The sequence below is a fragment of the Eschrichtius robustus genome, chromosome 16 (genome assembly GCF_028021215.1).
Source record: "Eschrichtius robustus isolate mEscRob2 chromosome 16, mEscRob2.pri, whole genome shotgun sequence".
NCBI classification, from domain to species: Eukaryota; Metazoa; Chordata; class Mammalia; order Artiodactyla; family Eschrichtiidae; genus Eschrichtius; species Eschrichtius robustus.
Genome location: NC_090839.1, coordinates 91,742,219 through 91,754,475, shown reverse-complemented (window position 1 = coordinate 91,754,475; position 12,257 = coordinate 91,742,219). Strand labels below are relative to the sequence as shown.

Below are 12,257 nucleotides of genomic sequence, written 5' to 3'. Positions count from 1 at the left end.
AAGAACGAGACATCCAGGGCAGCGCCCCATGGTCCCGCCTCCGCCACACACAGACTGTGACACGGCGACACCAACCCCAGTGGGGGGCCGCCCCCACCTCCACCACCACCGACTCCCCGGCACCACCCTCGCTGGTGCCACCTCTCCCTGCACCCGGGACACTTTCCTCCCGCTTCACCTCCCTCCTCTCATCCTCAGGACCCCACTCCCACCTGCCAAGGGACACTTCCCATGAGACAGCTCATCCAAGGCAACAGCCAGAGCCTGTGCGGTGCCGAGGCCGGCACACAGTGGGTCTGGCACACAGTAGGCCTGGGAGCGCTTGCTGAACTGGCCCAGACACCACCCCGCAACCACTGGGTGGGGCCTGACGGGAGCCTGGGCAGCGTGTCAGAGCTGCCGTGTGTGCAGCACAGCAGCCTCGGCATTCAGCTCCTGAGACGCTCAAGTGAAAACAGAACTTCCGACTGCAGGGCGGCCTGGCCTCTGCATCAGGACGAGAGCAGACGTGAGGAAGAGAAGCTGGAGTAACGCCAGGCCGCCGCCCCAACAGCCCTGTGCTGAGCTCCTCTCCTGTTCTCCGGTGCAACTCAGCAAAAAGGGCCCTGCTTCAAAGACTGCCTGCTTCACGGGCACAGGAGCCCCCAGCTTGAGCCCCTCGCCACTAACAAAGGCCAGCCCACTCCCCGAGCCCATCCCTGGCCTCCGGCTGGTCTTAAGAGAATCCGAACCACGTCCCCAGGTGGTCGGCCACCCGCGGGAAGGGGGCACTGGGCCTTGGGACGAGTGGGGTATGGGCACAGACTGACCCTGGACTCGGGGCACCTGCTCTGCCCTCAAGAGACCTGAGGCGGAGCTCGACGGGAGGAGGAGCAGCTCCAGCTTCCGACAAAATGACAGTGGCCGTGGGAAAGGATGACAGAGCTTGTGACCGCGTGCAGCTAACCCCCAGCTGACCCTGGACAACACTGCTCAGGGGCCTCTCCTCGCAGCCTCAAAGCTGACATTCAAGGGTGTCAGGCGGGGAAGCCCAGGCGTAAATGCCCACTGAAATACCCCTCAACTGTTCCTTGCAGCCGCCCAAGACACTGGCCCTCCAAAGGCCACGGTGACTGCTGGCAACAGCAGGGCAGGCCCTCGGGGGACTGCTCCAGAGGAAGCCGTGCAGCCACCCAGCCCCCTCGTCCCTTCCTGTCCTCTCAGGACACCCCCCACTCCGCCTGGGGACTGGGGACCTGGGCCTCCACAAGGGAGGGGCCTGGTGCGTAACGGGACCTCAGCAAGCACCTGCCAAGTCTGAACCAACTGGGACCCCGGAGCTGCCTCCTCGTTCTCCCAAAGAAGCCCCTGGGAATCCAGCAGAGCCTAATTTGTCTAAATCCTTTTATTATCTGGCTTTAGGTTTTCTTTTTACATGAATTTAAAAAGAGGCACAGAAGTAGAAGAGCCGTATCTACAAAACTGGGAGACAAGCCCCCCAAAAGAGCCAAGTGAGAAGCACAGAAGTACAGACCCGCCTGAGTCCGGGATCTGCTTCGCTGGGCGCCCAGCTGCTGCGCGGCCTGGGGAGAGCACACGCAGGGGATGCGGCCCTGGAAGAGTCGGGAAGAGTTTCTTCTGGAAAGCATTTCTCTCTCACGTTCCCTACAATGCCGCAAGGCCCACAGCCCGTGGCCTGCTCTGAGCACACAGAGTCAGGGGGACGGGGCTGTGCCCGCTGGGTCTCCGTTAGAGCTTCCCAACCTGCCCAAGCCCAACTAGAACAAAGCAGTTTCTTCTCCCACTGGGGCCAAGCAAGCCTGTCAGGGACGCTGGTCCGTCCACACCTTGCTGCACAAATCCAGCAGGCAGAGACCGGTCCACATTGCTGCCAACTCTGAAACCTCACCAGGGAGCGGGAGACGGACAGGGGCTGCTCCCCCGAGGCCCGGACTGGACTGCAGCTGAAAGAATGACCCTTGTCAGGAAGCTCTCTGCTACACCTGTTTTCTGGTTCTCACTGGGACATGCTGTGCATAACGCCGGGGCTCTGTCACAGCAGCCAAGCGAGCCAAAGGATGCCCTACCCAAGTCACATCAAACCACAAACGCACCAAACAAAGCCGTCACGATGCCATCACTCACTCACCAAACGTTTCTGAAACGCCCACTGGATTTAGGCACAGAGGCTCTAAAGACGGGCCCCTGCTCCTAGTTCACAAGACTGAAGCCTGAGGCTGACCAGGGCAGAAAACACAACTTCCAAGGCAAAAAGAAGCTGGGGACTCAGCCACCCACAACGAGTAAACGCACGGAAACAACTGTTACAGGCCTCCATGGGGACGTAAAGGGCTGAGATGGGTTCAGAAGTCCCCGGCCTCTGCTTGCACCCTCTGGGGGAGGAAGCTCATGGCTCCGGGGCTGCTCTCAGGGAGCCTGGCTGGGGGCTGACACCTCACAGAGGCACAGGCCTGAGGGAGAAATCAAATGTGTTTCAAGGCCCCCTGCAGACTCCAGGCTCCCTGAGAACAGCTTGTGGGGAATGCACGAGGTAGTGAATGAACCAACAATAAAAAGGAACACAGCTGAGACCAAGGCATCAGCAGGCGAGACCAGAAGGGGCCCCGCTCACAAGCCCCCGGAAGGCCAAAGCCTTCTCCTTCCCCCTCCTCTCGTGCCTGCAAAGAAAACACACCAAGACCAATGAAAACGACCCAGACGCGTGACAGCCCAGCTACCTTCCCAAGCAGCCACAGCGCTGCCTGTATTGATCAACCCAACACCTAGGTAATGAGAAATTGCCAACACAGTCACCAGGGTAATAAGTGTGTCCAGGGTGGTCAATAAGATCCGCTCTTAGGAGGAAATTATGCACTCCCCCTCGCCGGCCTCCTAATTGGCCTCACACATCAGGGGAAACTAGTCCCCAGGACTTGTCATCTGGCCAGACTACAAATGTTTTTGGGAAACGTCCAGCATCAGCACTTGTCAGTTCCCAGCTTTCACTCCAGATGATGGGTCAGCAGTTTTGGGGGGCGCAGCTGCCAGGCCTCAGAGCCAGCAAAACCCGCCTGCCTTTCCGTCTCCGCGGTACCAGCGTCCTCTGCAACCCCGCAGCTCTGTCACACCTGCACTCACACTGGCAGGTACTGTGCCCTCCCAGCCTGACTGAAACCAGGCCAGCTGCAGGCACAGAGGGATGGGGAAGGCGCCAAGCCACAGCGGCACCCTTGCCACGAGCAAACTACTTCCTCTATGAAATTAGAGGCCTGGAGACAGAGGGACTCAACAGGCATCCCATGCCTACCGAATAAGGATCCCGCCAAGAGGTGTTGCTCTTTCTCAAAACCCAACCACTGCAGATTTCCTGCCCCCTCACTCCCCTGTGACCTGACTTGGAATCTCTGCTAGAACCTTTGAAAGCATGCTGCCCGGAGCAACTGATGACGCCCTCATGCTGTGACAGAAAGGTCAATTACACGTTTTTGGAGGGCAATTCGGTCAAACACATGTATCTTTTAGGTAAAAAAAATTCAACTTCTAAGAATTTATCCAACCAAAACAATGCTGCTTATTGGTGGGGGGGGGGGGGGGGGAAACCCTGGAAATATCCATCAACAAGGGAATGAAGTAAATCAGAATCCATCCACACCATGGAACACTGTACAGATCCTGAAAATAACTCAGCAGGCCTATCTGCGTTAGGTGCAGAAATACTGTCAGAAATTAAGTGGAAAAAAGCAAGGCTGCAGGGTAATAGTATAAAATGAGCACTTCTTAGGGGAATGGGTACATAAAGAGCTTGTATGACAAGGAAAAAAATTTTTTAAATTTTGTAAACTAAACATACCGTGGTAATCATTTCACGATAATGTGGAAGTCCAATCATTACGCTACAGACCTTAAACTTATACAGTGCTGTTTGTTGATTATATCACAATAAAACTGGAAGAAAAAAAGAGCTTGTATGTACACACAACATTTCTAGAAAGATGCCCAGGAATTTATCAGGCATTGCCTAGAAAGACGGACTGGGGGTAAGAGCGGTAACACCCCGCTGTCCACCCCTGGGGGCAACCCTCAATCCTGCTCTGAGAATGGCACCCCGGGCATAACTAGAGCACCGCGTGATGGTGCCAGACAGCAGCGACACAGGGCAAGCCCGGAGGAGGCGAGATGGGGAGGAATGAAGACCACTTTCACTTTTCACCTTCCTCCTCTGCAGAGCTTGGGTTTACCAAGAAACCACCTGCCCTTCTGCAGCCCACACCTGGCCTCCCCTGGTGACACTCCCATGGTGACACTCCCACAGCACTTGCCCCAAGTCCCCAAGATCCAGGAACACTGAAAAAGCCTGGGCTGGTCCCAGCTGCCCACGGGCCTTTGACAAGCTCAAGAAATGGGTTCCTTCCCAAAATGAAGGCTTTAAAAAGCATCCCCATCCACTCCTGACTTCAGGCCAGGCCACCTCCTAGGCCTTTTCCTTCCCCTCACAGCTGTCGGGAGCACCGATTCCTCATCACCCTCGGACCAGCTTGACTGAAGCGTGACATACATACAACTGTGTAGCTGCTGCCGTGACAGTCACAGGTGAGGGCTCCCCAGGTCCCCAATCATATCCCAACCCAAGACTTAAGGAGCCACTCACCCTCCTTCTGTCACAGGTCAGTTTTGCCTTTTTTAAAATTTCAAGTAAATGGCATCATGCAGTGTGAACTCAATGAGTTGCCTTCTTTTGCTCAGTGAGAGATTCGCGTTCCTGCACACAGCACCTGTCTCCTCCTGTTTCTTGCTCAGTGATGTTCCGTTCTCCTGATGGACACCTCACTTGGTTCCGTGTTTGGGCTACTATGAATAAAGCTGCTGTGAACACCCACACACGAGTCTTTGTGAGGCCACACGTCTTCATTTCTCTCGGGTCAGTAACCAGGAGTGGAACTGCTGGGTGGTATCGCCCACGTACAGAAAGCTGCCCAGCTGTTGCCCAAGCAGCTGTGCTGTGTCCCACGGTACCACCAGCGCATGAGAGCTCCAGCTGCTCTACAGCTTCACCAGGTCGAGAGCAGTATTTCACTGTGACCTTCATTTGTACTCCTCATTTTGTTTTTAATTAATTAATTCATTAATTAATTTGGCTGCGCCGGGTCTTAGTTGCAGCACGTGGTATCTTTAGCTGCTGCATGCGGGATCCCTGACCAGGGATGGAACCTGGGCCCCCTGCACTGGGAGCACAGAGTCTTAACCACTGGACCGCCAGGGAAGTCCCTATACTCCTCTTGTGACTAATGACACCGAGCATTCTTCATGTCCTTTTTCATCACTCATATCTTCTCAAAATTATCTGTTTGAAGTCTTTCACCCATTTTTTAAATTTGGTCATCTTATCAATTTGGAGGAATATTTTCTGTACTGTGGATAAAAGTCCTCAGTCAGATACACATGTTGCAAATATTTTCTCCTAGTCTATGTTTTGCCTTATTTTTTTCTTAACTGTGTCTTTTGAAAGCAAAAGTTTCTAATTTTGAAGTCTAACTTACCAATTTTTTTCATCTATGGTTCATGCTTTTTGTGTCCTAAGAACTCTTTGCCAAACCCAAGCTTCCAGAAGTTTGTTTTTACTTTTAAGTCCATGCCCCACTGAACTGATTTTGTGGACAGTATGAGGTCTCTATTTGTACAGATTCCCTGCTGTTTCAGCACCATTTGTTGAAAGACTCTCTCCCATTGAATTATCTTGTCACCTTTGACAAAAATCAATTGCCTCTATATTCTTAGATTATTCCTGAACTTTCTCTTCTGCCCCATTGATTTACACGTCTATCCTTAAACCATGACCACCCTGTCTTGATTAAGGCCGTTCACAGTGTGCTTGCAACCAGCTGCTGGAAGCCCTCTAACTCATTCTTCTTCCAAACTCTGACAGCCGTTGTATGTCCCTTCCATTTCTACAGAGATTTTAGAATCAGTTTGTCGATTTCTCCCCAAAAATCCTCCTGGGACTCTGATTGGGATTGTGTTGAACCTATGAATTGTCTCAGCAATACTGAGTACTCCAATCCATGAACACGGTATCTCTCTCCAGTTACTTACGTTGTTATCAGGTTATCCTTAATTTCTCTCAGCAACACCTTACGGTTTCCAGTGTATGGGTCCCATACACATATTTTGTTAAATTTATCCCCAAGTATTTCGCAGACACATCACAGGGTGTCCCTCTTCAGTACCTTCAAATCATCCCGACACGCCGCGCTACCAAGGAATGAGGCTCAGCGAGTCACAGCCCTCCGCACCACTGCCCATTCCCTCAGTCCAACCCTCGAGGCCCTGGGACTAGAACGTCCAGACACCAGACGCAGCCACCCTCCTCCCCACACCAGCGCCTGCAAGTGCACAGGCCCCACCTCACCCATGCAGGGCATTCCCTCGCACCCTCCAAGTCCTGATGTCAACCTGCCCCCGACTCACATGACCCACGTGCTGGAGACAAGGGATCAGACGACGTCAGGGGTGGACAAGCTCGTCTGGCAGATAAGGACACTCGGCCCAACAGGCTTCCCTATAGGTTTGCACTGGCTGACCCACCAGCCAAGACACCCCCCACCCCCCTGTTATCCCAGGGTCCTCACGATTTAAGAAATCCCAAACTAGGAAGAGGGTGACCACTGTCGTGCCATGTGGACCCTTCTCTGTTCCTAACCTCTGCAAGACCACAGAGCCCTCTGCAGGTCCCAAGGTCGCAGGGAGCCACGATCACCAGGGGTGGGGGGGTGCCACCTGGTGGCGACAGCTCTCAGAAACCCACAGAGACGCTGGACAGCGGCCAGAGCCTGGGGTCATGACAGGCCCCAAATGAGCAAAATTATGGCAATGCCCTGACCGAAAAACCCAACAGGGCTTCCCTGGTGGCGCAGTGGTTAAGAACCCGCCTGCCAATGCAGGGGACACAGGTTCGAGCCCTGGTCCGGGAAGATCCCACGGGCCGCGGAGCCCGTGAGCCACAACTACTGAGCCCGTGCGCCTAGAGCCTGTACTCCGCAACAAGAGAAGCCACCGCAATGAGAAGCCCGCACACCGCAACGAAGGGTAGCCCCCGCTCGCCACAACTAGAGAAAGCCCGCGCACAGCAACGAAGACCCAACACAGCCTAAATAAATAAATAAAAATAAATTAAACAAAAAAAGTATTAAAAAAGACGCAACAGACTCATGCCTGCCAGGCCAGGCCAAAACACCCTCCCAGCCCCTCGAATCTCTAATGCCAGGGCAACTGCTAGACTCCAACTTCTGCTGTCGCTGGAGCTGGCTGATCACACTTTGGGGAAGGGGTCCCTGGACTAGCACGCAAAGTTTCACATCTACACGCACCCACTCGCAAACCTGTGTTTTCGTGGGGAGAAAGCATGACTTTCATCAGATTTTCAGAGATTCGTGACCCCATGGTGAGAAACCAACATTCCAGAAGACTCTTCCATTTACAGATGTGGAAACGGGTGTAAAAAAGACCCCACAACACACGGGGGCTAAGCTGGGGTCAGACACACGTCCAGCCACAGTTTAACAGGGTCTGAGATGGCCCCAGTCACTCCCGCTGCACTGAACACTGCGAAAGTGACAAAGGGTGTCCCTCAGCTCCCAGCGGACCCCACCTCCGCCCACCAGGCAGGGGCCCCCAGACAACGTCACCTTGGAACAGTGCGCGTCTCTCTCTCCCTCCCACGCCCACCCCTCTGCAGGGACCCCACACGGCAGCAACGGGCCCCCAGCCTCTCCCTGTGTCCGAGAACCCTATGCCCGTTTCCCACCCCCACACTCAATTTCAAGAGCCGTGGGCTCCACCAAGTTACCCTCCCTGGTCAGAAACCGCTAATAACTGCCCCAAACCTGGCAACAGTGAGCCAAGCCCCTCATGGTTATTTGTGGTCACACCAAGACTCAAGTCCAGCGTTGGAGAGGCGGACCCAACGGGCCTGGGCTCAGCCCAGGCGTCCGCATGTGCACCAAACTCCCCAGGTGATCCTGCTGACGGGCCACACTTACACCGCAAGCCTGTGGCCCACCGACCGCCACTCGACACACGCACCCGCATAAGCGGGGCAGGAGTTGCCGGAGGTGAGGGCCCACCCCAAACGCCCTAGTGGGGACAGGAGAGGCAGGGCGGAGGAGCTAAGGTTTCCGAGGGGCCCCCAGAAGCGGCCCAGGCACAACCGCCACAAAGCACGTGGAAAGAAGGCTTCTCATTACCGGGGCTCCCACCAGGAACCCCAGGAGACAAGGACAGCCAGCCACACCTCACTGCTCTGCAGCGTGCATGGCACCCGGCGCACAGGCGCGTCTAACCTCCCCCAGCACAGCGAGGCAAGCCCTGCGGCCCTGCCCAAGGGCAAGGGACTGGCCCGGAGCAGTGCGCCGACTCGAAGAGGGGCGCCCTGACGGGCGGGAGAGCGGGACAGGACTCCAGCCTCCGCGAACCGCCTGTTTTCCCTCCACAAACGCGTGCCCCACTTTCCTGCTGACCCCGGGCTGCCAGCAGGCGTGGGCAGCCCCCACCTCCACCAGTGCTCCGAACCACCCCTTCCTCCCGCCTCCAGGGCCTGGTCACTAAGGGAAGGCGGGGTGAGCAAGCATGGGACCAGCCCAGAAGCCCGCGGGCGCAGGCCCCAACCATGTGCCAGCCACTGCGAGGTGGGCGACAGTGGTCAGGTTTGGAAGCGGGACCAAAAGGTCTTAAGGAGCAGCTGCACCTTCCTTCGTGTCCAGCGCACTGACCCTTGCGCCATTCTGGCCAGAGACGGCAGCTGGCGACGCGCCGGCCCTGCTACCCCGACTGAGGCGTTCAAACACTCCAGCAGCCGGTGCCACCAGGCGCGTGAGGGCCTCTGATCTCCCGCACAAGGAAAAAGTCACGGAGCTTTCTCTTCCGACGTCAGCCCTCCCCACGAGTTCATCAGCCCAGAGAAAAGGAGGAAACGCAGAACATCTAGGCCCCGCTGGGGCCAGCCCTACGTGAGCCTGGGTTCTGCAGGGGGAGTTCAGGAGGGAACAGCCTACTCTGTTCTCTGAGACTTAGCGAGGCAGAAAGAAAACGAAGGGGCCTCTCCAAGTGACAAACACCTGGAGTCCATGGTGCGATCGAACTGGTGCAGGTCCCAGGAGGGCAGTCAGAGACTGTAATTCCTGGACAGCCCTTTGAGGAGGGCTCTCTGTCTTGGCCCAGCTTCCGAGAGCAGCAGGAGAGACCCCCGAGAAGACACAGTCTTCAAGTCGCACAAGCAGATAAACAGAAGGCTCTTTAAATGCCACAGGCCCCAGGCGCCAGGACTAATCCTAAAGGACCGATCTCCCACCCCCACCCCAAGACGGGAGCAGCTGGGCAGAGTCCGTCTGCGGGGGGGCCGGGCGGGGGCGGGGGCGGGACCTGGGGGCTAAGGGCCAGCGGTGGAGCGACGCTGGAGGAAGGGGCAGCGGCCCCAGAAGGAGAGGCAGCAGGACAGATGGAATCGGGAGCAGGGAGCGGTGGGAAGATGCCCGTCTGAGAACCAGGCCCGCGTGGCCGTCTAGCAGCCCCGCCTGCCATTCACTTGCTGGCATTAGCTCGACAGACAAGCCGAGGCTGCTGCAAGGGCCTGATGGGAAACAATCCTCCATTACCCTGTTTTCCCTTTTTGCCCCTGAAGACTCAGTTTACCTCTACTCATTACAACCACCTAAAAGAAATGACTTCCCTCAAAAGCAACTACTTCCTCAGCATAAACAAAACAGAGCCCTTCAAGAAAACCCAACAATGCAGGGCCCACACCTGCCAGCGCTCTGTCGAGAATGTCCCGTCCTTGGCGGGGAGAGTCCCTACTTCCACCTCCTTAAACCTCAGCAGCCACAGGCAGGGCCTCTGCTGGAAGGAACCGGGCTAGCAGGGCCCATTCTGCCAAAGGTGCCAGCCGTGTGGAGAAAAGGTGGGGACCCTGTGGCCCCGGCGCCCTCCGCCTACCTGATGCTCAAGCCCGTGGTCTGGTCCAGCCTCTCCCAGCTCTGCAGCTTCGTTAGCAGCCTCTGAAAAGACATGGAAGCAGAGCCCTTAGAGCGCTGTGCCCGTCATCTCCGTGCAAGAGCCAGGCCCTCCCACTTCCTCCACACACGCACCTCGACCCCCAGCACAGCAGCACCACACAAAACCGACGACGTCACATCCCTGATCCTCCAGAACGGCCTGCCCTGATCGCTGAGCTAAAACACAGAAACGCGCCCATCCGCTCCAAAGCAGACAGGTTGCTTCCCAACCGCTGAAGCTACACTGCGTGCTTAACATCTCATTCATTCCTGGCTCCGTAACTTCAAGGTTCCCAGCAGGCCAGAAGGACTGCGGGCTGGGGAAAGGGGTGGGGGGCAGACAGCCTCCTGGACGGTCCTGCAATAACCACCTGTGCCCCAGGGGGCAGACGCTGCCCACGGCCTTGTCGCCCATCCTCCAGGTGCGCCTCAGGATGCCAAGCCCCAGGGCAGACAGACTTGGGCCGAGAGCCAAACCCCAGCCCCCAACACACACGCACACACGCACACACACGTGCACGCGTCGGGCTGGGCCCCCGTGGCCGCTGGGAAGAACAGGGGGCAGCAGCGGTGCCCCGACCCGGCCCGCATGCCGGGTCTCCCGCCCTTGTATTCTCACAGCTGCTCCACACTGACCCACATTCCACATCGGAGACTCGCTCCCTTTCTAGACCACGTGCCTTTGTCTGGCCTCCCACTCCTTCCCGGGGCCAAGCACAGCCCTGTTCATTGCGCTCATTCAGCCACCCAAGTACTTCCTGACCCCTATCGTGTGCCGGGCACAAGACTGGTTAATAAATCGATGACCACAGCTGACGCTGAGTCAGCGTTTACCACTCTTTAAGCACTTTACGTTAACTCATTTAATCCTCACACCCCTACGGGGAGACGCTCATTCCTCGTTACACAGGTGGACAGAGAGGCTGAGTAATCTGCCGGGGTCACACAGCCAGCGGGCACGCAACAGCAGGGCTGGAAACCAGGCAGTGTGATGCCACGTGCAGAATCTTCACCAATTTCAAAACAAACTGTATCCAGAGAAAAACTGCTGGACTCCGCAACGGTCTTTTCAGGCCAAGTGCCCACATAAGCCAACGCCTGAGAGGGATTTGTGCTCCGGCCCCACGATGCCTCAGCTGGCAGTGAACCCACTGTGGGGGCAGCTGACAAGCACTCCGAACAGACTGCAAGCTACGGGAGGTGGTGACATGGTTCACGCCGGGCAAACCAGAAAGGAAGGTAACTGAGGGTGACCACGGGGAAGCAGTGTGGAAGGACAGAAGGACCCGGGGCCTGGAGCCGGGAGGCCTCCGTGCTGGTCTGCTCAGCACGCAAACAAGGATGCTTTCGGCACCGATGTCCAAGGCCATCTCTACAACAACCCACAAAATGTCCCGATGAGTCCCAGCAGCAAACACAGGGAAAGGAAACTCAGCACAGGTGTCTGTTCACATCCATGGGGGGGAACAACATCTGCTCCAGGCACCACGAGCCATCTCCTCTCTCTGACTCAGCATCAGAAACAAACTACTACGAACTCGGTGGCTGAGAACAATACACAGCTCCGTAGGTCGGAAGTCCAGCAAGGGCCTCGCTGTGCCAGATCAAGGGGTCGCAGGGCCACACTCCTCCTGGATGCCCTGGGGAAAAACCTGTTTCCTCGCCCGTTCCAGCCTCTAGAGGTGCCCTCGTTCCCTGGCTCACGGCCCCTTCCTCCATTCAACGCCACCAAGAGCAGCAGGCAAGTCCTCCTCAGCTCACGTGGCTCCGACCTCCTCCAACCCCCTCCGGCCCCTGTCAGGACCTGTGAGCACACTGGCCCAGCTGGGGGCCGGCAGGAGCCCCAGGGGAGCCTCCCTACCACAGGCCAGGGGTCAGCACCCTTCGATCCCCTTTGTCCACAGTTCTGGGGAGCAGGATGGGGCTGTCATTAGGGCTCACTACTCTGCCCACCATACTAGCCCAGCGGCTGCCACATTTTAGCTGAACAGCTAGAACGTAGGACTAAAACACGCAGGGTCTCCCCTAGCCAGCCACAGGACACCCGCGGGGACCAGCTCACCTCCTTCTCCAGCTCCAGGTCGACCAGGGTTTCCTGCATCTTCTCCTGCCGCCCCAGCCTCCGCTGCAGCCCCTCCAGCTCCTCCCGGAGCAGCCCGTTGGTGTCCCGCATCTCCCTGGCAGGGCCAGAAGCACAGTCACTCAAACAGCCGCACCGCCGGGGACGGTGCAGGA

The 12,257-nt window shown here is 56.9% G+C and overlaps 1 protein-coding gene across 3 annotated transcripts in view; it reads right to left on the bottom strand.

Annotated features, from left to right (window-relative positions):
* MAD1L1 (mitotic arrest deficient 1 like 1) overlaps window positions 1-12,257 on the bottom strand; it is a 335,477-nt gene that overhangs the window by 309,060 nt on the left and 14,160 nt on the right. For all 3 annotated transcript variants that reach the window (XM_068565792.1, XM_068565791.1, XM_068565793.1), the window contains 2 exons: window positions 12,085-12,199; window positions 9,964-10,025 (listed from right to left, as the gene is read on the bottom strand). In XM_068565792.1, the coding sequence (XP_068421893.1) occupies window positions 9,964-10,025; window positions 12,085-12,199 (177 nt within the window). The remainder of the gene's footprint in view (window positions 1-9,963; window positions 10,026-12,084; window positions 12,200-12,257) is intronic.